Genomic DNA, 22,655 nt, shown 5'->3' with positions numbered 1-22,655 from the left:
ATTTTTTGTATATGCAGGGGCAATAAGTGAACTGATTGTGTGGGTGTGCAATGTGTTCTGCTGATGCTCTTTTTACTGCTGCAGTGTGAGTTTGCAGATCCACGCCATCCCCCCCTGGGACTTATCTCAACTGCTGGGCCATTGACAGACTCTCTCTCTCTCTTTCTCCCCCCCCTCTCACTACACACAAAAAGCTGCATTTCATCTTTTACTCTCTGCTTCTTTTTGATTGCTAAATTGTGGTTGGTATGTTCAGATGGGCAGGTGGTGCAGGCCCAACGCGACATGTGACAGCGCTGACATAAAGCATCATCACAGCGCCTGCACATCATGATGGTGTCCACTTAGCTGCGATGATACAGCATTCACACAAAAACAAAACTGGGGCTGTGTCTGCTGGTCTGAGGGGACGTCTGCTCTGAGAAGACCAGCACCAATTGATTACTCAAATTCAGGGTGAGTGAGTTTACCCCGCATTCCTTAAAGGGGCATACAGTGATTATTGTGTTTTTCCTTTGAGGTGTTTGTCGATGAAAAGATGCAACAGAACACATCATCCACCAATCATGTCTGTTTGAAGTCCTTAAATCTTACTTTCAGCGGTAGAACCCATTACAGCCTTTTCACAGATGTGTTTAAACGCATGATGGAGACATACGATGGATCCTGCATCACATCTCACATGCTCGTGGGACTGAGGGGCCCGCAGGACCGAAATAACATGTGTACCACCCCCTCCCATCACTTCACTCGCATCATGGTTTATAAATGAGAATAAAGCTGCAGAGTCAGCAAAATTCAGCAGTCAGGTTGTGAGCCTCTCATGTTCGGTAGCTCATGTTCGTCAATATCTTGTTATTTGAAGCAACCCTTGAAGAAAAAGACGACCACTCTCAGTAGAGAGTGTCTGTATCCGCAAAAGAAAGAAACGAGCCACATTCAGGGTTTATTACTGCAGTGACTATAGTGATTAAATATATTCAGCAACCAAGTCAGGCCAGAAACCACAAGTATCTGTGGCGTCCCGACCATTCTATGTCTGTTTCACCAACCACATTTAGATATAGGAGAGAAGAGGGCCTTAAAATGATGAAAAGTCTCCTGCCACACATATGATGTCTATTTTTTCTCCGCCAAGGACCCCTTACAAGAGATGACACGTCCGTGGGAATAATTTGACATAGGCTTTTTGTTTTCTTAGTTATGTGAAAGAGCAACACAAGAGAACTGTCTTATCTAAATCTCACCGTGTCAACACAGACAATCCATACAACATAATTCCAATGGATGAATCTTGGAACTTTTCACAGACCCCCTGGCAGTGTGTCACAGACCCCCATTAGAGAACCTCTGCCCTAAAGGAGAAACAGTGTCCAGCAACTGTGAATACTCCGATTAAAGGTTTAGGTTAATAAAATGATTTGACTGGACGTTTGAAGTCTTGCTTTGTTGAGGACACTGAGAGTGAAAGGCAGAAGGGAGGTGGGAGGCTCCTGCCGTGTGGTGACCTTGTCCTTGCAGGAACAGAGAGACCGGGGCAGAGTGAGACGGGGATGGAAAATAGCAGGATCGATGCAGAGGAAAATGTCCGAAAATGGTGGAACGTGTGTCATGTATAGAACTGCAATGCAAGATATCTCTTGTACGCTATATGCAAGTGTGTGCTGTGGAGCAGTGGGTGTCCGGAGCTCCCCTTGTTTTCTTTTCATGGAGGTATATTTAGAGCTTTCAGTGACTTGAGACAGAGGAGGAGCAGGAGGGATGGTTGTGGTACAGGCAGATGATGGTGGTTTGTGGGGGAGATGATGCACTGATGGAGGGATGACGGAGACGAGGGGAGGGGGGAGGAAGTGGGTGAGAAAAAAGGGAGTCACCTTGTGAGGGACACTCAGAAAAATGGCTGTCCTGGCAGGGATGACTCAGCTGTAATACTATTAAAGCTTTGGCTTGTGTTTATACCTGAATGTGTGTGTGTGCATGTGAGTGTGTGCATGTGGGTGTGTGCATGTGGGTGTGGCAACGTGCCACTGGGACCATGACTGATTATTAAAGCAGTGGACACACAGAGTAAAACTGAATATGTCAAGGTTGTGTGTCTGCAACTGTATTTTTACTGTTGCATTGTAAAATTAAAAGCAAACAGCTCTTCACTGTTTGCTGGTTGTGACAAACTGAAGTTTCCAGAACACAACTGAACTGGCCTCTGTCACAGCGCCATCTGGTGGTTGGTCGACAGGCCGCCCGTGTCAGTTCCTCGTGTGTACACAGGGGGCAGCACAGCCTCGCCGAGCCACCTGTGAGCTTTTACTTCCGGTGTTAGCTCCGCCTCCTCCCCTGACACCAACGAGGGAAAGTTCGAACTAAAGAACAACAACAACCATTTTTTTCTTTTTTGATAAACAGCGATGTAAACATGCATCAGCCAAACTGGTTATTAACAACATGGCTCCAGGAAAACAACGAGCTGGTAAACGAGTGGAAGGAACGAGTAAGACACAAGTTTAACGTCTGTTCAGTAACACTGCGAATACTGTATTAATACTGCGAATACTGTAATAATACTGCGAATACTGTAGTGATACTGTGATTTATTCATCTGCTTACACTGGAGAATAGATCAGGAAAATAAAAATGATAATTATGTGAACCTAAGTAACGTTAAATCCATTTCTGTACTATCTAGTAACTTACTACAGTATTTTATTTTATTGTACATAAACCGAATGATGTATTTTATTTATTCTTTTGTTTTAGTTAAACGATCAATAATTTTGTTTAATCAGCAGTGTGGAAGAAGTATTAATACATTTTAATGTAGCTTACATTAGCAACACCACACTACTGTACTCAAAGTAGTATTTTACTAAAAGTACACAAGTATGGACAGAAAAATGTACGGCAAACGTAAAAAGTAATTATGTATTAGTAGTAAGTAAAGTTGTCATTGAGTAGAATCATTCATATTATATTATAGCATAGCATATTGTATTATATTATATATACAGATGCAATAACGTGTAAGAAGGATTTCTTGGTTGTAGCTGGTGAAGAATGAGCTGATTTTCATAAACATTTTTGAGAAGTAACTAATAACTACATCTAGTCAAGGTATCTCTTGTTACTTCTTAACCTGACTTAGTTATAGTACTTGAGTAAATGGGTTTGGTCACATTCCACATCACATACTCATGATTTCAGTTTGATCTTACTTTGGTCATTTCAGCAGCAGGAAGGAGGCAGTTTGAGCCGAGATCAGAACCGGACCACGTGTTCCTCTGAGTTCCACAAACTTTTAAGGAAAATCCAAGGTGCTTCATGATCTTGATAATACAAATGAGTGATTTGTGACAGTGGGGAGTTCAGCTCTTACTTTTATTCATCCTCTATCTCCTTCTTCCTTCTTGCCTGCAGGTGTTCCTCCTCTTGCAGACCACACTCGCCTGGAGCTGTCAGTGGTGTACAACACCTGTTTATTCTCTACTGCTCAGTCTCAGTTCCGAGAAGCTGAGCTGCTCCTCACACACGCTCTGCAGAGAGGTAGGCCTGTGCTGTGAAACTAATGCCTCTCAGTTTCATGTCATGATAAAGGATTCCTTAGCTCTGATTTCTTGTTTGGTGCAGCTCTACAGATGACAGGAGATGACCCTGTCACTTCAGACCTTCCTGCGTTTTGGAGAACGGTTCTCAAATCGGTTAGAAACAAAGCTTTGAGTTCCTGTGTGCTGCACCTTCTCTGTCTGCAGTGGGTAATATGGTTGGCCACCTGTCAACTGAAAACTATACAGGAGTTTGAGGTAAGATCCTGTTTTTATATTGTGTTTCCACCTTACTTGTTTGATGTTGATATGAACATGCGCAGACACAATCTATTATCTACTGTGTTAAACTACTATCTTATTTTCCTGTGATGCAGGAGGAGCTGTCCTCTCTGGTTCAGACACTATGTACTGGAGATGGGGAGGACAGGTGGAGTGAGGGGAAAAAGGAAAAGTCCACTGATGTTCCACGATTGGTGACAGACCCAAGACGGCTTGTTGAATTATTGCAGATCTGCACTTTTATTGCCCAAGGTCTGGAGCATTCATTATTTTTGATTAAAGCACATTGAAATATCAGATACAGTCATTTTCTGACCACACTAAAATAATGGACATGTAAACATAGAGTTAATGAGTTAAAAACATAGAGTTAATGTTTTGGTTTCTGCTCCGTGTTTTCTGTGTTTATCTTGGTATAATTTCTACTCTTTATTTGCCCAAATGCAACCAAAGTTTTGTAGGAGCAAATAAACTGCTGTGTTGTGTTTGAACGATGATTGTGAGAAATGAGTAAATTGTGGATGCAGGCACCCAGATACAGTACTTGCCAGTAACTCAATGGTTTCTTAACACTGAATTTCATCTTGTGAATTTAATCTTGTGTTTTGTTGTGCTCTGTATGTTTCATTAAGGAGCTGAAAGTCTGAGTGAGGGCCAGAGTTCAGAAGCGTTGTCTGGTTTGCAGAAAGCCTCTTCCCTGTCGGCCCCCAGAACTCTAGTAGCATACGTACACTTCCTCTCAGGCTCCTGCCTCGCCCACATGGTATGTTCAAACTACTATTTCTATCAGAGTAATAGCGTGCATCATGCGTGGGCCCAAACAGGGTTGGAATAAAATGTGTCACACATTTACGTGCAGTGTGTGTTTGGTTTTATCTCCAGAGCTGCCCTCAGATGGCACTGCAGTGTTACAGGAAGGCGCTGGAAACTGACTCATGTTGTGTGTGTGCTCTGTACCAGAGCATGCTCATCTACAGACAGCTGGGCAACACACAGGCTGAAATACAAGCTCTGCGCTTGCTGCACTCAGTGAGTAACACACACGTATTACATATACATGGGTACATACGAGTGGGTAAGAAAAAATGATTCTCAACATTTGTCTTGTAGATATAGATAAGAAATTGTATTGCCTGACACATATTCACATGTATATTGAAGCATAACAACCTCTCTTGTCCCACAGACTCTGATGTTGCCCTCTGCCACAGTGCCTGCTCTGGCCGGTACCCAACTCCTCTCCCCGTCCTTACTGCTCTGCAGCCAATCACTGAGCAGCCTGCTCTCAGTTCCCTCTGCCTTCTCCGTCCTTCACAGTCTGGCACTGACGTGTGTGCTCCATGAGAGGTGAGAAGACCAGCATGCAGCTGGAAGTCTCTGTCTCTTACTTTTTGTGGACACTATTCAAAACTGGACAGACTCGTAGAGCGCACAGTGGCTGTTAATGGGTGTGGTTGCTGTTTCTGCAGAGTGTCAGAGGGTGTGGAGTATTATCTGGACCTGCTGGCTGCTCTTCACTCGGAAGATCAACATGGAGTAAGAGAAAAAACACTGACAGACATGCAAGATAATGAAACATTAACTTCTGAATAGATTTATGTGCAAGCTCAATTGTTAGAAGCCGTAATGTATTTTCCTTGGGGAATAATTCAGACTTGAACTAACATCTGTTTGCGGTATGTCTCTTTTTTAGGTCTCTGCTGAAGGTCCTCCTCTCCCCAGGTTGCCTGAGCTTTACCTGGAGGGAGGTGCTGCCTTGCTCATGGCCCGGCGGTCTGCAGATTGCATGGCGCTTTGCAATGAAGTCATCAACACGACAGTGGACCTGCTGCCAGAGAGGCTGGTGTTGGAGGATCCAGAGGAGACGAGTAAGGCTGAGACCAGGGGTGTGAGTGCGGAGGGTGAGGATAAGATGGCGATGTTGCTCTGGGCTGGGGCTGCCTACCTCTTGCAGGGTCACTGCCACACTCACCTAAAGGACTGGAAACAAGCTGTGACTCACTACACGAGGTCTCTGTCTTTTTTCAGTCATAAAATTATCATATTAGTAAACCAACACACATTGTAACATTGTATTCTGCATTTCAGGTGTATCAACCTGCTGGTGAAGGTCCGCTTCAAGAAGAAAGGTTAGTACTTCTCTGACTTTATTGAGGATCTTGAGAGAAATTGACCTTTTTACAAAACCTCCAGCTACTGTTGATTTATCCATTTTATTCGGTTGATGGTCAATTCCAGGTTTCCAACCACAGATCCCCAGTGCAGACATGGTTGACAAGCAGGGGACAGATCTGTGTATTCTCCAAAGGCTGAAGGGGCTTTCCCTTGCTGGTAGGGGTATCAGCTTCACGCAGACAGACAGACTGAGAGAGGCACTGAGGGACCTCCTGCTAAGCCTGCAGGCATTCCCAGGTACAGTATATGTAACACAGCTGTATATTGATGCAGAGCGTGAAGCTATTTTAGACAAAGGATTTTAGAAGAGTAAAGGTCAGTCATACACAAACATTGTAGGCATATGCATAACGGTTACCACCTAAATGAAACAACCCAATTTTGTCCTATATGTTCCATTAGTTTTGTTGTTGGTAATTTCAAGTTAAGATAAACAATTTCCCCTGTTCAAAATCATTCAGCATATTGTGAGTCTTTTTTGTTGAGTATATTGATTATGAAAATATTGAGTAAGGTATTCACATCAAATTAGAAATTAAATAAATGTCTGTTGATTTGAGCAGTGGTTGCACAGAAAAACTGTCCGAAAGCGATGCTCATGTTCTTCAATTTGTCTCTTTTCTTTAATAAAGAGCTGCTGGTTACAAATGTGTAAAACAAATCTATGATCTTCACGTCTACTTATGCATTCAAGTTTTTAGACTTATCTCCTACATTTGTCCTCATGTATGAGCTGAGAACCGTTGGTATTGACATGAATGCCCCACCAGGACTGTAGTGGGTCTGTGTTGGGTTTGTGTGGTGGTCCATTGTAAGACCACATCATCATGCTATGCTGTATGTGCTGTCTCAGAGTGTGTGGGTGCAGGCCTGTGGTGCGGTGAAGTGCTGTGGAGGCTTGGCAGAAGACAGGAGGCAGCAGCTTGTTGGGAAAAGACCTGGAGCTTCGCCACACAATCATCAGTGGAGTAAGACTGTCATTCAAAATTCAATGTCTTCATTAATTTTGTGGTTTATGTTGTGTGGTGTGTGATATGCAAAGTGTACGCTTAAGCCCTGTTCAGAAAAAGGCATCTCGGGTGACCCGGCTACTTTTGTGCATCACTAAATGCATTTGTGACCTAATACCTCACTGTGGGGTGGTAGGTTTTAATTGTACAGACCACACAGGTGGTCAGGAAATCATGTGACCATGCATCTGTCGAGTGAGTGGAACACAGACGCTTCCCCAATCACACTAAAGCATTGTGTAACTGACCTAGTCTGCATAAAACATTTCTGTTAAAATTACAGAAAAACAATGAAGTGTTTAATATTCCATAATGTTGTTTACATTCATTGTTGTTAGTATGAGGGGAGATTAGATCAGATGGATGTGGTCTCACATGGAGAAATGCAGAATCTGTAGTGGTTTGCCACATTCCACTGCATAGATTGATAAAATACCTACAGCATATATAATGAGGAACACTTATAGTGACTTCAACTGCAGGTTTTCACCTTGCGCTGTCCACCAAAAAGGGACTGCAATCATTTTCTCTAGCTAGTTTCTTTAAAGTGACCATGTGTTTATTTGTATTTTTCTCCTCAGCAGAGGACACATTTCCAAACAGAAGAACTCATTTGAAATGTATTTTGACACCACGAATAAAGAAATAAATTCAAGCTAATTTTGGTTGTTGTTTCTTTAAGTAGAGCACATTGTTCTGATGTTACTCTCCTCTAACTCTCTGCTTGCCCTTTGCACTACAGGGGTCTTCCGTTGTACCTGTGGGAAACCCAGACTGGCCCTTTGTTGGACTCCACAGAGCTGCGGTGCAGAATACAGACGCTTGGTCCTACTTAGTCAATGCGGAGAGGGACACATGACGAACGCACCTATCGCTTACTGAACAGGATCAACTTTCTCTGGCCTGTGAACTGAAACCAATGCCCACAACAAACATCCATCTACAAGGACAGTGGAAGAAAGTGTATTGTGAAGACTTTAAGGGTGAAAGGGTGATGGAGACCAAGAAAAAAAATAATGATAAGATAAGATAAGATAACTAGACATATTGTAAAGTAGGTTGGTTATTGAAGAATAGACTGTATTAAAAAAATATAAAAATGATTTATTAGAAGAAAAAGTGTATGCTGGGCACGCAATAGTAAGCTTGACTGTTATAAATAATATACGTTATAAATATATGTGTATATAGATTATACAGATTATAGTATATATAATAAAAGATAGACACCATAAACTGTGTTTCTGCTCTTTTTATGCATTCCTCTCATCAATAAAACTCTATGGTTAATTTACACAGCTCCACACACACTCAATTTGTTCATCTCAAGATTAGAGTTGACTAATTCCATGTTTTCACGTTTCTTCAGTATCAACGCGGTAAACGCCAATTGGGTGGCTCCAGTTATGTGACGGACCAATAGCAGAAAAGTTGATGAAACTTGTAACACCCCCGCTCGTTTGTAATTGGCTGTAGCAGCTCAATATTCCCGGTGACGACAGACAGCACGTCTTTTAATGGGTTTGATGACGTTGTCGGACAGCCTCCAGCCAATCAGAGCGCGGGACGCATGCAGTCCACGGTATAACTGTAAGGAAAAGCACGGAAACGGCTGCTCTCTTTCGTGTGAAATCACGGAGAACGTTGAGAATCGAGAACCGGTGAAGCCTCACAAACATTTAGACTTTATTTATTAATAGTATTCCAGGTGGACGACCATGGCCTCGGGAGGGGAGTAAGTACAAATATACACCCGTTTGAATTAGATACGTTTATCTGAGTCAATATCCTTTAAGTGGCTAGCGTCATACGTTAGTCTGTTAACGGTAGCGCGATTGCTAATACATTACCGAGTTAGCTAGCCGGGGAGCTAATGGGGTCAGCCACTCCAGCCTCCGCACTTCGTCCATTTAATGAATTAGCTAATACTGCAGACTCACTGACCCCTGGTTTGAATCCCGATGGATTGTTGACAGTTGTTTAAACCGTTGTCGACGGTCGGTTAACGGTGTTTATTTAGCCAGCTGGGTGACAGCGACTTGACAAAGCGCAGTCATTGCTGTCGTGTTCGAATGCTAACGCTAGCTTAGCAACGCTGTCAAGGCCGAAGCCATCCACCGTCACACCGACAAGTTGGCCTGTCCGCCGGCTAATGGCTCGTGTTGGAGCTGGATGTTACATCGGACGGAATAAATACACATTTTCAGCACATGCCACAAACTTAGACGACAGACTAACGGATGAACACGCTCGTCATTAAGATGGCTAACTCCATACCGAGCTGTCTAAGGCTACAGTGCACCGAAGCTAGCATGCTAGCGGGGCTGGCTGTTCATTTTAAATGATCGAGAATTTACCTGTGCTCCATCTCGCTGTTAGCTAAACAGTCGTGAAATAAACACATCAAATGAATGTGTAATCGACGGTCACGTTGGCAGTACATCGGTGTATTATTATTACGGTAGAAATGGAGCGTTTGTCATTCTAATGGACAGCCTAGCTAGCTAACAAAGTTTTTTCTAATTCTTTTGCTGTGTCATCTGGGCTCGCTTACTCGCAAGTCTGTTAGCTTACGGGCTACCGTTAGCATGCTATCATCATGAAAGAGAAACTACCAAACGGGTCGAGGAGTTTTCTAGAAACTCAAGGTTAGATGCTCGTAGGCTTTTTGAATGAAGGCATCGTTGATGATGCCTCTTATGTAACGTTCAGTCAATGTAATTAGCAAATTATGTAAAGGACGCGTATTGACTTTAGGACACCAAGACACACGGCTGATTGTTGTTAATAATGTAAAACCATAATTAAATAATGCTTTCTACCATATCGATCATTTATTTAACTCATTACTTAAAAAGGCTTTATAATAAATGGTTATATAATATAATTAAAGTACAGTTACAATACAGAAGAAATACATTTACACAGCAGAACAAAACACAAACTATACTTTTAGCATGTAGCAAAAATACAGTACAGCCAAACAATGGTATTAGTTCGCACAATAGAGTACAAACTGTGCCTGGCCTCTTTTGAAGCTGTTGTCTCAGCCTGTTGTGTGATGTCACCAATTATTTTATTTATTTAACTTATGACTCCATGACAGCTGTCCTGGTGTTCAACAACAGGATGTTCAGTCTTCCCAAGAAATGAAACCTGGTCCATTATGGGTGTATTTAGTGAGGTTATCAAACCTAACGTCCATTTACTTATGAACATGTTAGGAGTGAAGCGTTATCTGTCTTCCATTAATCAATTTCCCCCCCCTCTGATGCAAAGCTGGTTATATGAAATGTCTTAAGTCTTTATCCTTGTCTCATTATGTAGATCCAAAAATGATGATCTAGCCACTGCGATTCTGAAACAGAAGAGCAGACCCAACAGACTGATTGTTGATGAATCCATCAATGAAGACAACAGTGTGGTCTCTCTCTCTCAGGTAAACAGAATGTTTTATCCATGGCTGAAAGGATCAGCAATGTTTGGACACTTGGCTGTGCGATATGACCAAAATCTAATTTCATATCATGTGTAAATTGGTAAAATAACATCTTTCAATGGCTTAATTTGGGGTTTATATTGAGGACTCCACTTGACATGATTCTTGTGTAGCTGGTACAAGAAGTTAATGGTGTTTGATGCTGTTATGGGAAACAATATGTGGCAACATTTTCAGTATAGCTTTCTGGTCAGTTTTCATACTCAAACTGCATCCATGTGACAGAGGTGGCCCCTCTTTTTGCTACTAGCTCCATGTTTTGTCATGGATTGCTTGGTCCTCGACCTGATTAGATTTAACCCATTCTATTTTGTTTGTTTGTGTTGCCCTCATGCAAATATCCAGCCTGCATCTGGCGTGTGGAAGAACACTAAACTAAAATTACAATGAAAATAAGGCCATGACGAGTGATAGCTTTTTTATTTTCATATTGCATTGTATATTGTACAGCCCTATTTTTTAAAATCATGATATTTTTTAAGGTACGCAACTGCAGTTATACCCCTGATATCTGCTAACATCAACTGGTGGTAGGCATTAATTAGTGCGGTAGAACATACAAGGGATATTCCTCATCTTGTCCTTGTCCTGTTTTAAAATTGCATAGAGGTAATGATCTACTGAGCGAGCCACATGGCTTTCATAGTACTGCCATACAAGCCACTAGCCTGTCAGATTTACCTTTAGCCCCAGTGTACCTTCAAGTTTGGCCTGTATCGTTGATTACAAGGCCAAAACAACAACTCAGTGACGCTAAGGTGCACAACTGAAGTTATGTCCCTAACATCCGCCGGTGGTCTTTAACACTTGCTAACATCCACTGGTAGTTGGTAACTTAATTCGTTTAGACCTTTAAACATACAAGGGATATTCACCATCTTGTCCTGTATTCTAAAATCTTAAATGCTTTAACAGTGAGATTGTAATTGCTTTCTATAATGTGTCTTAAGACCAAGATGGATGAGCTGCAGCTCTTCCGGGGAGACACAGTGCTGATGAAGGGAAAGAAGAGGAGGGAGACTGTGTGCATCGTGCTCTCTGATGACACCTGTTCTGATGAAAAGGTTCGGATGAACCGAGTGGTCCGCAACAATCTGAGGGTCCGTCTGGGTGATGTCATTAGGTGGGGAAAAACACACTTGTCTTAAGTTCTCTCCAAAGTCCTTTTTAAAACTGAAGTGGTGCTAAGTCTCTCCCTTTTTTTTTTTTTTGCCTCAGCATTCAGCCATGTCCCGATGTGAAGTACGGAAAGAGGATCCATGTCCTCCCAATCGATGACACAGTAGAAGGAATTACTGGCAACCTGTTTGAGGTTTACCTGAAGCCATACTTCTTGGAGGCTTACAGGCCAATCCGCAAAGGTGAATACAAATTTCTGTTGTCAGGACAAAGGTCTTTATTTGCCTGGATGATTAAATCTGTATGTTACCATGTGGCTCTCTTTGTGGAAAAATAAACAGTGTTGTCTTTTACCATGTGAAGGTGATATTTTCCTGGTCAGAGGCGGCATGCGTGCTGTGGAGTTCAAGGTGGTGGAGACCGATCCCTCCCCATACTGCATTGTTGCTCCTGATACAGTCATCCATTGTGAGGGAGAACCAATCAGGAGAGAGGTGGGTAGCAGGAACAGTGCACCAGGCAACATTAACCAAAAATAAACCTCCGTGAAATTTATACATCATGTGTTGAATTATGCAGGATGAGGAAGAGTCCCTGAATGAGGTGGGCTATGATGACATTGGAGGCGTGAGGAAGCAGTTAGCTCAGATCAAAGAGATGGTGGAGCTGCCTCTTAGACACCCTGCACTGTTCAAGGCCATTGGAGTCAAGGTACGGCACCTTTCTATTGCATGAAGTAATAAGTTAAGGGTTTGGCATTCTGTTTGGAATTTTACAAGGAGCTACTGTAAATTAAAAATGAAAATAATGTCAAGTTTTGTCTCATACAAAATGTGTATAATTTTACATTGAGCTCTGATTAAATGTATTTCTTTAATAAAAAATAAATAAAATGTGTTCTCCCCCTTCAGCCCCCACGTGGAATCCTGCTGTACGGACCCCCTGGAACTGGAAAGACCTTGATTGCCAGAGCTGTGGCCAATGAAACTGGAGCTTTCTTCTTCTTGATTAATGGTGTGAATTTCCCTATATATTATCTTCTATACACATTTATGCCCAGTCAGGGACATTGAATGATAATGTTGTGTTTGTCCTTGACAGCATCGGCTTGTGGTTGCTGTTAGTCGTGTTTCTGATTGGTCAAAATATATATATTGTCATCTTATCAATGGTTGCTTGGATGTTCTATGAGGAACATTTTTTTGCACCATCTCTTCATAAAGTTTTCATGAAGCGTTCTGGAGTGCAGCTCACTTTTAGTTCTATTGTCAAATGGAAGATGGATTTTTCTCGCCATGAGTAAGATTTACCAGTTAGAAAATTGTTTGTATGGCTGTACTTTATTGCGCGAGTAGTTTTGCCATGTGTGTATTGTATGCATTCCGAAAACCTGTCTACCTATTACTAGTTTAAAGATAGTATAGTGGTTTATCTTGATATTAGTTGAATCTAGTGTATTCCATGAGGTTTCCTGTGAAATCTAAATGTTTTGATCTCCATTGTAGGTCCTGAGATCATGAGCAAGCTGGCAGGAGAGAGCGAGAGTAACCTGAGAAAGGCCTTCGAGGAAGCGGAGAAGAATGCCCCTGCCATCATCTTTATCGATGAGCTTGATGCAATTGCTCCCAAGAGAGAGAAGGTGAGCGGGAAGAGGAAAACTAAATGGATAGCTGAATATAACTATACAATGTCTATTTTAGTGTAATAAATAAAAATAGTAGTGTATTTATCTTGAATTTATGTTAATGGTTGGTCACTTTGAACAGTAAACTTGGCTTATTGTTTCAATGCCATCCTCATCACCAGACAAAGGACTGAAATTCTGTCAGTCACTAATGCTTGGATAGAGTTGTAATGTGAGTGCATGTTGTGTTATTCGTAGACTCATGGAGAGGTGGAGAGGCGCATTGTCTCTCAGCTGCTGACTCTTATGGACGGCCTGAAACAGAGAGCTCATGTCATTGTCATGGCTGCCACCAACAGACCCAACAGCATCGACCCAGCTCTGAGGAGATTTGGTAAGTTGTTTTTAAGTATCTACTCTGTGACTATAGTATCAGAGATCAAGACGAGATGCATCCACTGATCAGTGACAGTTTCAACCATTACAACACATTTTAGAAGAAAATGTATGGCACATGTCTCATTTTTGTTTTAGCATCATTCCTGCAGATTATGTTCAATAAAGAATTGTAAGATTAGTCTTTGTTAGACTTTTAGATGTTTATATTTTATTTGTCCTTGCATTCCATAGCTACCCAGTCATCAGCAGATCTATGAGACTAAACTAATGTTGATGTGTTAAATTGTTGAATATCCCCACTTTAGAACAGTTTATTTTTATTTTGGCGAGGGTTTCCTCAGCAGGAAAATGTGTTTGTCTCTAACAAAGTGAAATGTAATTTTAAACCAACATTACTTCACTGGTCTTGTGACACCCAAGAAGAAATGCCACTGGTCTGCTTGCGTGTTGCACTAATTCATGTTGTCATGTCACTGCTTAAAACTGCTGGCTGCTGTTTATTTAGTTGACTCTGCAGTTCACCAGTTGGTCACTTTCTCACAACACTGCAGCTACACAGTTTTAAATGCTTATGATTGGATCTTTCTGATGGCTTTGACAAAGGATCAGCAATGGATTTTGTTAGAGTATCAATGGCTGATAGATACTTTGAAGTGTAGCTGTTAATTTTAGAAACACGTCACCACCACTTGAGATGTTTCTCTTGTTGCCGGACTATTAGACAGGAGGCAACACATTCCTGCAGATGGTGCTTTCAAAGTCTGTGTTTGAACCCCCCCTGTGTCCAGGTCGTTTCGATAGGGAAGTGGACATTGGCATCCCTGATGCCACTGGCAGATTGGAGATTCTTCAGATTCACACCAAGAACATGAAGCTGTCTGATGACGTTGACTTGGAACAGGTCTGTACACACTTCTTTTCTGGCAGTCACATGACTCTTTGAATCAGAGGTGGGGTCATGTTGTTGTTTGTCTATCACTTCCAAATGAAACGACAATGAAAATTACATGTAATACTATTTTATGTAATCTAAAATTCTGTATTTGCACATGACACATATGTAAGTTACCTGCAGTTAAGCAACATAAATATATGTACCAGTATAATACGTTTCATATGTTAGGGTTACAGGGTTATATGCATTGACTATGTATGTTGTTAAGAGATATTGGGTTCTCTGTTTTAATATAGGTCGCCAATGAGACTCATGGACATGTTGGTGCAGATCTGGCTGCCCTCTGCTCTGAGGCTGCCCTGCAGGCCATCAGGAAGAAGATGGACCTGATTGACCTTGAGGATGAGACCATTGACGCTGAGGTCATGAACTCGCTTGCCGTCACCATGGATGACTTCAAGGTAAGACTTGTAATACGGTATTTGCTATGGGGTGATGGCAGGATGGTGCCACAGTGTATAAAGATGTTCTGAGTTACCACTGACTCACTCAACCCTGTTCTGCAGTGGGCCCTGAGCCAGAGCAACCCATCAGCCCTGAGGGAGACAGTTGTTGAGGTCCCCAACATCACCTGGGAGGATATCGGAGGTCTGGAGGATGTCAAGAGGGAGCTGCAGGAGTTGGTGCAGGTATGAAGAGAGTTCATGTCTAAAACTTATCACAAAATGTCTAAATTAAGATTGTGTCACTTAGTATTTTTTTTTATCCCCTTCCTGTGAAATTCAGTACCCAGTGGAGCACCCAGACAAGTTCCTCAAGTTTGGCATGACCCCATCCAAGGGTGTGCTGTTCTATGGTCCCCCTGGTTGTGGTAAGACTCTTCTGGCCAAAGCCATCGCAAATGAGTGCCAGGCAAATTTCATCTCCATCAAAGGGCCTGAACTGCTCACCATGTGGTTTGGAGAGTCTGAGGCCAACGTCAGAGAGATCTTTGACAAGGTAAGAGTTTAGGCTGTTACACAATCTTTCTGTTTATAGCCAATTTGACTAGACAATACATGTTTTAAGACTATGTTGCGTGTCCGTGTCATGTCTCCAGGCTCGTCAAGCAGCCCCATGCGTTCTGTTCTTTGATGAGCTGGACTCCATAGCCAAGGCTCGTGGTGGCAACGTGGGAGACGGTGGTGGAGCAGCCGACCGCGTCATCAACCAGATCCTGACCGAGATGGATGGAATGTCCAGCAAGAAGAACGTCTTCATCATTGGAGCCACAAACAGACCAGACATCATTGACCCCGCCATCCTGAGACCTGGCCGTCTGGATCAGCTCATCTACATCCCACTGCCTGACGAGAAGAGCAGGATGAGCATCCTGAAGGCCAACCTCCGCAAGAGTCCCATCAGCAAGGTGAAGCATTAGTCACCATATGGTTTCTTTGGTACCATGATTTGTGTTGAAATGTTTACTTTAAAGTCAGCTGTCTAATACTCCCCATATTTATTATCCAGTTGGATTTTAACATCAAGTTGGTTTTGAACTCCTCCTTGAGACATTCAGTTAAAAAAAGAAATTCATAACTGTCATGTAGACAAAGTCACAATGTTTATTTTCTGATAAATAAGAACAGAATGAAAACCGATCAGTCCGAACTTGTTCCTTACCTTTCTTTTTGTTTGACAGGATGTGGATTTGGACTTCCTTGCCAAGATGACCAACGGTTTCTCTGGAGCTGATCTTACAGAGATCTGCCAGAGGGCGTGTAAGCTCGCCATTAGAGAGTGCATCGAGAATGAGATCCGCCGAGAGAGGGAGAGGCAGACCAACCCATCAGCTATGGTTCGAACTTTTCCCTTGTTGATGACGATCTGCACACTACTGCTCCACTTCTGGTGTCTTTCATAATCCTTAAACTTTCTATTCACAGGAGGTGGAAGAGGACGACCCTGTGCCAGAGATCAGGAAGGACCACTTTGAGGAGGCTATGCGATTTGCCCGTCGCTCCGTCAGTGACAATGACATCCGCAAATATGAGATGTTTGCTCAGACACTGCAGCAGAGCCGTGGCTTTGGCAGCTTCAGGTACTTTTTCTAAAATTTTAAGTGTCAGTAATTGTGTCTAAGCTTGAGTAAAATGAGACCATGTAAATTAGAACGGTTTATGCTTGATGGGATATGATTGATGCCCATACTGCAGCAGAGTGAAATAAGAAAGGTCAATTTCAGACAAATCTTTAAGAGATTTTGGAAATCTGCTGTAGAGCTGGGTGACTTGTCCCAAAATTATATTGATAAATATTTTCACATCAGTCAATGTTATTAAATATCACATTATTTTAAATTTAAAGATCATTCTTTTCTTGTGGGTGAAGGTTGTGGTTTTAAACACTTTGAAAAACACGGTGACAATTTCATACAAATCTGAGGTTGATTAATATGTTATACCTCCACTGCATTTGAACAATTTAAAAGCATATCAATATACCCTGTGTATTGAATTTGTTTTATTGGTATTGATGAAAATCATATTGTTATAATTATTGATTTTCTCTTGTTGCCCAGCCTTAATCTGCTGTTTGAAAATGTTTTTAAATAGCTTCATTATGTCAGTTTTAGCGTTGACCACAGAAAACCGATTACTCCAAACATCCAAGAAAGAAATCAGTCTGAAATATTGGGAGCTGTTGTATCACAGGATAATCTCCATGTTTAAAATAGATGAATGACTTTTCATTTGTCTTTCAGATTTCCCTCCAGTACCGCAGGCGGCACCGGTCCAGCCCATGGCACCGGAGGAACTGGCAGTGGTCCAGTGTTCAATGAAGACAACGACGATGACCTTTACGGATAAATGTACCGGGATCACACCTGTACAAATTCTCACCAGATTCCACATTTTTAGGACTTTGTGCTTCTTTCATGTGTTCCATTTTCTTTTTTGTATGATTTCCCTCAGAGAAAGCATGTAACTGCTTGGTTTGCCCTGGCTTTGTTGTTGGTGGGGGTAAGGGGATGTTGAAAATGGAAGGTGAGTGAGTGACTGCACTTTTTTTGTTCTGTGGGGTGGGAGGAGGGGATTCTGGGGGTTTTGGGGGTGGGGTGGGGTTTATTGAGTGGCCTCATTCTCAGTATATCACAACCAACATGAATGGCTTTAGTGACGGGATTCTATGCTCGACCATAAAAGAAAAGAAAAAACATATTGCTAATGACTTCCTCTTTTTTTAAATAAACAGTAGCATTTAATGTATTACAACTTTGTCAAGGCTATGTTGTTCAAAATAAAATCTCACGAAATGGAGGGCGTTATCAATGTCTGCTTTTGAATTTCTTTATTGACACAGAGTTGACGTACATTTCTTCTTTGATTTGTTCGATCGACAGTTGGGACGGAGATTCCATGTAAAAGAAAGTAAAGTAGTTAGGTTGGAAACACACGATTCCTCAGGGCGTTGTGATCTTTGTGGTATGATGGGCCATAGGATCAGACCATGTTGATTGCATTAATACAGGACCTGACCATGTTAAAATCTTTAAAATATGTTAAGATGCCAAGTTGTCAGTTTAGTTAGTGTATTGTGGTCCTCTAATGGCTATTGAGGAGTTTACACTCAGTGAAACATGCTGGCACCATTATTATCAAGCATAGAGGTAGTTCTGTCACTGGCCACACAGGGGCGCTCTGGCAGAGTAAGAAAACGTAATGTGTTGGAATAATCTCTTTATTGTTCATTGCAATTTAAAGTAAAGAATTGGCTGGAAAATATGTAACCAACAATGTTACCGAAAAGTTAAGTCAATAAATTGTTATTGATCTTAAAGAGGGAAATTATATTTTAATTTAAAAAATAGCTTTCTTACTGTATGAGACAATGATCATTAAAAACAGTATTGTAGTCGGTGGGGATGAACTCAGTAAGAGTCATGGAAGGGGAAATGAGGATGTTCTGCATCTCTCCACACTTTCTTACCATCCCGCTGTGGAAGAAAAATAAAATTAGTCAGATATAATGTATATTTACAAAATCCAAGTCTGAAAACATCTTTCAGGAAACATACACTGATGCGTCAACATGTTCCGTTAAAAACAATCTTATTTGCCTGAGATGTCAGTTAAGGATGAATATACACAAGTTGGGAAATATTGTGAGGCGCCGCAAGATCAGTGACTCACCTCGACTGTTGGGACGATGAAGCGCTCGTTTCGGTTGAAGGATTCAATCAGCTTCATGTCGTCATCCGTCAGGGAAAAATCAAACACCTGCAAGTTCTGCTGGATCCTGGAGGGCGTCACGCTTTTGGGGATGCACACCACTCCTCTCTGAACGTGCCACCTGCAGATGTCACAGGATGGGGGGGTAAAGTAACATATCAAAGTTGCAACAGAAAGGTGTCAGACTTTTAGTTTGTGGTCTGCCTCACCTGAGAATGACCTGGGCAGGTGTCTTCTGGTATCTCTGGGCGATGGCTGCCAGTCGAGGATCCTCCAGCAGACTTGGTTGGTCGGGGGAGGCCCAGGGTCTGTCCCCACTGCCCAGGGGACTGTAGGCTGTCACACACACTGACACTGACCTGAGGCAGACGTACGAGCACGGTTACTACTGACGCAGCACGGACATCACTTTCATTGCATGTAGCTCAGAGAAAAAAAAATACCAGTGTGCTTAAACTGGCATTACCCTCACCGACAGTGTGACAGGAGATCAGCTTGGGACAAATAAGGATGACATTCCACCTGTGGCACAATGATACACACAATGTTGACCATATTTAACAACCACATCTTGTCTGTTGTGGGTGAAGCCCAAACTAATGTGTTTATTTTGGCCTGCGACAAATTCCCATTGTACCTGGTTCATCACAGGTTTGTGTCTGGCCACGCTGATGATGTCATCAGTCTGCCTGGCACTGAAGTTGGACAGCCCTATTGCCCGGACCAAACCTTTATCCACCAGACTCTCCATGGCTGTCCACGTGTCTCTGTAGTGTGTGTCGGAGTAACAGATACTTCCATCGTCCCGTCGAGGCATCAGCTCTTTCCCCGGCCTGAAGCATAAAACGCACAGAGGGCTGCTTCAGGGACTGAGATGGGGAACGTGTGTGCAATTTCACCTTCACACTGACCCTGGGCCACGCAGTGACCACCAGGGGGAGACAAATTCACTTTAATCGTGTGTGGATCTGCTCACTGAAATGCCATGGGCCAGTGCACCAGGTACAGGTCCAGGTAGGAGAGACCCAGGTGGGCTAGACTGGTCCTGCAGGCTTCTTCTACATCCTCCGGGTCGTGCTTGGTGTTCCACAGTTTGGACGTCACAAACATCTCCTCACGAAGCAGAGCCTGGGGTGGAAAATATAACATAAATATACGCTGATTAAATGTTTGCTAATTTATCGAGTGTTTAAAAGTATAAATCTAGAAATGTGTCATCAATCAACCTTGACCTTCATGTTAATCCAAATCTCAGAGGACATAGTCACCTGTCGGGAACTGATTATCGACATTAAACATCTAAACAAAGTTCTAAATAGTTTCATTGCTTTCCTGCAGCTTTTAAGACACATTACACTTTTTGCAAAGAATAAAATAAAAAAATAAAAATCAAGAAAAAATGTATAAAGCACATTAAAACCATTTCACTTTACAAATCATGGCAAAGGAAAAACAACACGAGATTGGATTAAAAGGATAACAAGTACAAAGGTGGGGTCAAAAACTATGCAAGAGGAAAAAAAAACAATCCAATACACAAAAGGTAAGATACAAGTAAATACAAGAAGTGGATAATCAGTTTTAAAAATGTTTAGTATAATGACAGGTCTAAACCTCTACAGATGCACTTAGTAAATCTACGGATGAAGTGATTTAAAGCTCTGAAACAAGTGAGATTCTGGATCCTCGAGTTGATGCTGTTGATTCCAGGGTCGAGTAAAGAATGAATTTTGGTAAAATCATTACAATTGGAGCTCCTCACCTTCCCAGGTCCGACCCTCAGAGCCAGAGCCTCTCCGACCTCCAGTTCATTGCTGTACGCAGCAGCACAGTCAATGTGTCTGTACCCGCAGTCTAAAGCAGCCAACACGGCCTGCTTCACCTGGGAAACACTCGGATCAGTCACTTATGTTACGATGTAACAGTGTTAAGGAACAGATCCTGTGAAAGTGTGTGTAGCTCTACCTGTCCCGGGCCACTCTTCCATGTGCCGAGTCCGACCATGGGCATCTTCTGCCCTGTTGAGAGAGTCACAAAGCGGCTCATGTTCCAGCTGTGAGGACCTGACGGAGGACAGACAGAGGCAGAGGAGCGAGTGATGTGAGGTGTTCACATGTAGAACCTGTCCTGTGGAAACAGACCCAGTGGTTGTCCAGTCATCATGACTAAGTTCTAATACTCTGTTACTGATTATCACTCACATCTGAATTCATTAACTCCTGCACTGCAGCAGGGGTCAAGTGTACATGCAAAATACTCTACATGTGCAAGAGCCTTTAACAAAGCCACATCCATGGATTTGACTTGAACTGGAAGTCGGGGGCGAGGAACCTTTTGGTTGTTTAGGCTTCATTAAGCTGTTATTACTTGACATTGGTGTGTTTGTAGCCATAATTAACTCTGTAACATTATTTATTCATCTCATGTCATGCACTTTGCTTGTACAGTTTCTTTTTGGGGGGGGTAAAGATTTGTTTATTGAACTGATACAAAAGACTAATCTCAGCAAACGTGCATGGAAACATATATTTCAGAGGAGAGGAGACAGTCCCTTTTATTTGAAACATTCAATGTAAAAATACAAAGTAAGAGTGTTGATAAAGGTGCTTCATATTTTCTGTCTGATGCCATACAAAATCCTTTCGGGTTTCAGGAAGAAACAAGTTCATTAATCCAATGCCTTAATGATTCTGAATATGAATCTTCATATTTCTAATTTTTTTTTTCACTGCAGCACAATAATGATCGAACCTGAGCCTCTGGTAACAGGGACACCACTCTGACTCAAACTGGACTTGTCTTTGCTGACTTGGATTCTGACTCTGACTCGTGGTTCGGTGACTCAGTTACAACTCTGCATCCAGGAGAAAATTAATATTCCACGAGCTGTTCTTTGATCATTATTTGTTTTTCTTTCTCTCTCGGAGTTGAAAAGGGCGTTTCAGTGGAAATATAAACTCTCTGCGAACTCAGACTTATAGCCAGAAATAGCTGATGCAGCTATAAGGCATTAGTCACACTGTGGTGTTACTGCAGCACATCTCAGAGAGCTCTCTTCCCACAGTTCACTAATTGTCTGCCATATCCTAACACACACACACACACACACACACACACACACACACACACACACACACACACACACACACACACACACACACACACACACACACACACACAGTTGTTTCACGTGATATCAGCCTCTTAACACAAATCACCTGCCCCGACTGTCTCGTGACCCAGCAGCAGAACAGATTGTGTAATTAACTAATGCACTGACACAGTTAGAGTAAATGGAACACAGATTAGACCTTCAGAAAACAGGAGTCTTCATTTTCATCCAAAACTATAAAGTTCCTACCTGGGGTCGTTCTGGTGGAGGGACCAGTGGTCGTCCTGGATTTCAACAGACTGAGGTCAAAGTCTGACATCCTTTGTTTATCTGTAACTCAAACCGATGGAAAAAGTCCAAACTCCACTGAACTTACCAAAATAACACACAGTTAAACATATATTACCAATTGTAACATTTTGGTGCAGATCGGGATCAGGTGGGGGGGGGGGGTCTTAAATATTTTTTCCCTCTTTCTTTAACATTGTGAGATTGGCCTTTTTTACATTTTCGTTGACTTCTCAGAGAATAACTCAGATATTAATGAAAAAAGTCAGACATGTTGAGTGAGTGTGTGCAATTTGGTGCAGTGAAACTGTATCTATGAATTCAAACGTGGTTTCATCAGGGAACTGCTGGGCCTTGGTTGAGGTATTCACTCTACTGTGTGTCATTCTGTTAAGATTATTGCTACTGATGCATCAATGTTGTAGCTGCTTAAACAATTAAATTGTTTACAGCTCAGTTGTTTAGTCTAATGGTTCCGCACCTCGGAGTGGGGCCCCTCTAAACG

General features: G+C 42.2%; 3 protein-coding genes across 4 annotated transcripts; 2 read left to right on the top strand and 1 right to left on the bottom strand.

Annotated features, from left to right (window-relative positions):
• Positions 1–2,304: 2,304 nt before the first annotated feature.
• Positions 2,305–8,229, top strand: fancg (FA complementation group G). 2 transcript variants are annotated; one of them, XM_035166954.2, is made up of 14 exons: positions 2,307–2,488; positions 3,224–3,308; positions 3,412–3,537; positions 3,622–3,794; positions 3,914–4,070; positions 4,451–4,581; positions 4,701–4,847; positions 5,005–5,165; positions 5,288–5,354; positions 5,512–5,828; positions 5,907–5,947; positions 6,057–6,230; positions 6,847–6,961; positions 7,746–8,229. In XM_035166954.2, the coding sequence occupies exons 1-14, from the start codon at positions 2,414–2,416 to the stop codon at positions 7,837–7,839; spliced, it is 1,863 nt and encodes a 620-aa protein (XP_035022845.1). In that variant the 5' UTR covers positions 2,307–2,413; the 3' UTR covers positions 7,840–8,229. The 2 variants fall into 2 exon arrangements, with proteins under 2 accessions (XP_035022846.1, XP_035022845.1); XM_035166955.2 differs by lacking the exons at positions 6,847–6,961; positions 7,746–8,229 and having other exon boundaries at positions 2,305–2,488; positions 6,071–6,224.
• A 336-nt stretch (positions 8,230–8,565) lies between these two features.
• Positions 8,566–17,838, top strand: LOC118115080 (valosin containing protein). The gene is made up of 17 exons (XM_035166023.2): positions 8,566–8,738; positions 10,331–10,442; positions 11,453–11,625; positions 11,721–11,863; positions 11,985–12,115; positions 12,201–12,332; positions 12,533–12,635; positions 13,127–13,260; positions 13,504–13,639; positions 14,433–14,545; positions 14,836–15,000; positions 15,106–15,228; positions 15,326–15,538; positions 15,639–15,947; positions 16,221–16,376; positions 16,465–16,619; positions 17,283–17,838. Exons 1-17 carry the CDS (start codon positions 8,722–8,724, stop codon positions 17,386–17,388), a joined length of 2,421 nt encoding a protein of 806 aa, XP_035021914.1. The 5' UTR covers positions 8,566–8,721; the 3' UTR covers positions 17,389–17,838.
• A 403-nt stretch (positions 17,839–18,241) lies between these two features.
• akr1a1a (aldo-keto reductase family 1, member A1a (aldehyde reductase)) lies at positions 18,242–22,143 on the bottom strand. The gene is made up of 9 exons (XM_035166024.2): positions 22,112–22,143; positions 20,716–20,813; positions 20,513–20,632; positions 19,727–19,878; positions 19,388–19,583; positions 19,223–19,272; positions 18,960–19,109; positions 18,712–18,871; positions 18,242–18,515 (listed from the first exon to the last, which is right to left on the bottom strand). The coding sequence occupies exons 2-9, from the start codon at positions 20,794–20,796 to the stop codon at positions 18,450–18,452; spliced, it is 975 nt and encodes a 324-aa protein (XP_035021915.1). The 5' UTR covers positions 20,797–20,813; positions 22,112–22,143; the 3' UTR covers positions 18,242–18,449.
• Between the last annotated feature and the right edge of the window lie 512 nt (positions 22,144–22,655).

This window comes from Hippoglossus stenolepis, chromosome 9 (assembly GCF_022539355.2).
Source record: "Hippoglossus stenolepis isolate QCI-W04-F060 chromosome 9, HSTE1.2, whole genome shotgun sequence".
NCBI classification, from domain to species: domain Eukaryota; kingdom Metazoa; phylum Chordata; class Actinopteri; order Pleuronectiformes; family Pleuronectidae; genus Hippoglossus; species Hippoglossus stenolepis.
Note: the sequence above shows the minus strand (reverse complement) of the source record. Positions and strands in the feature narration are given on the sequence as shown.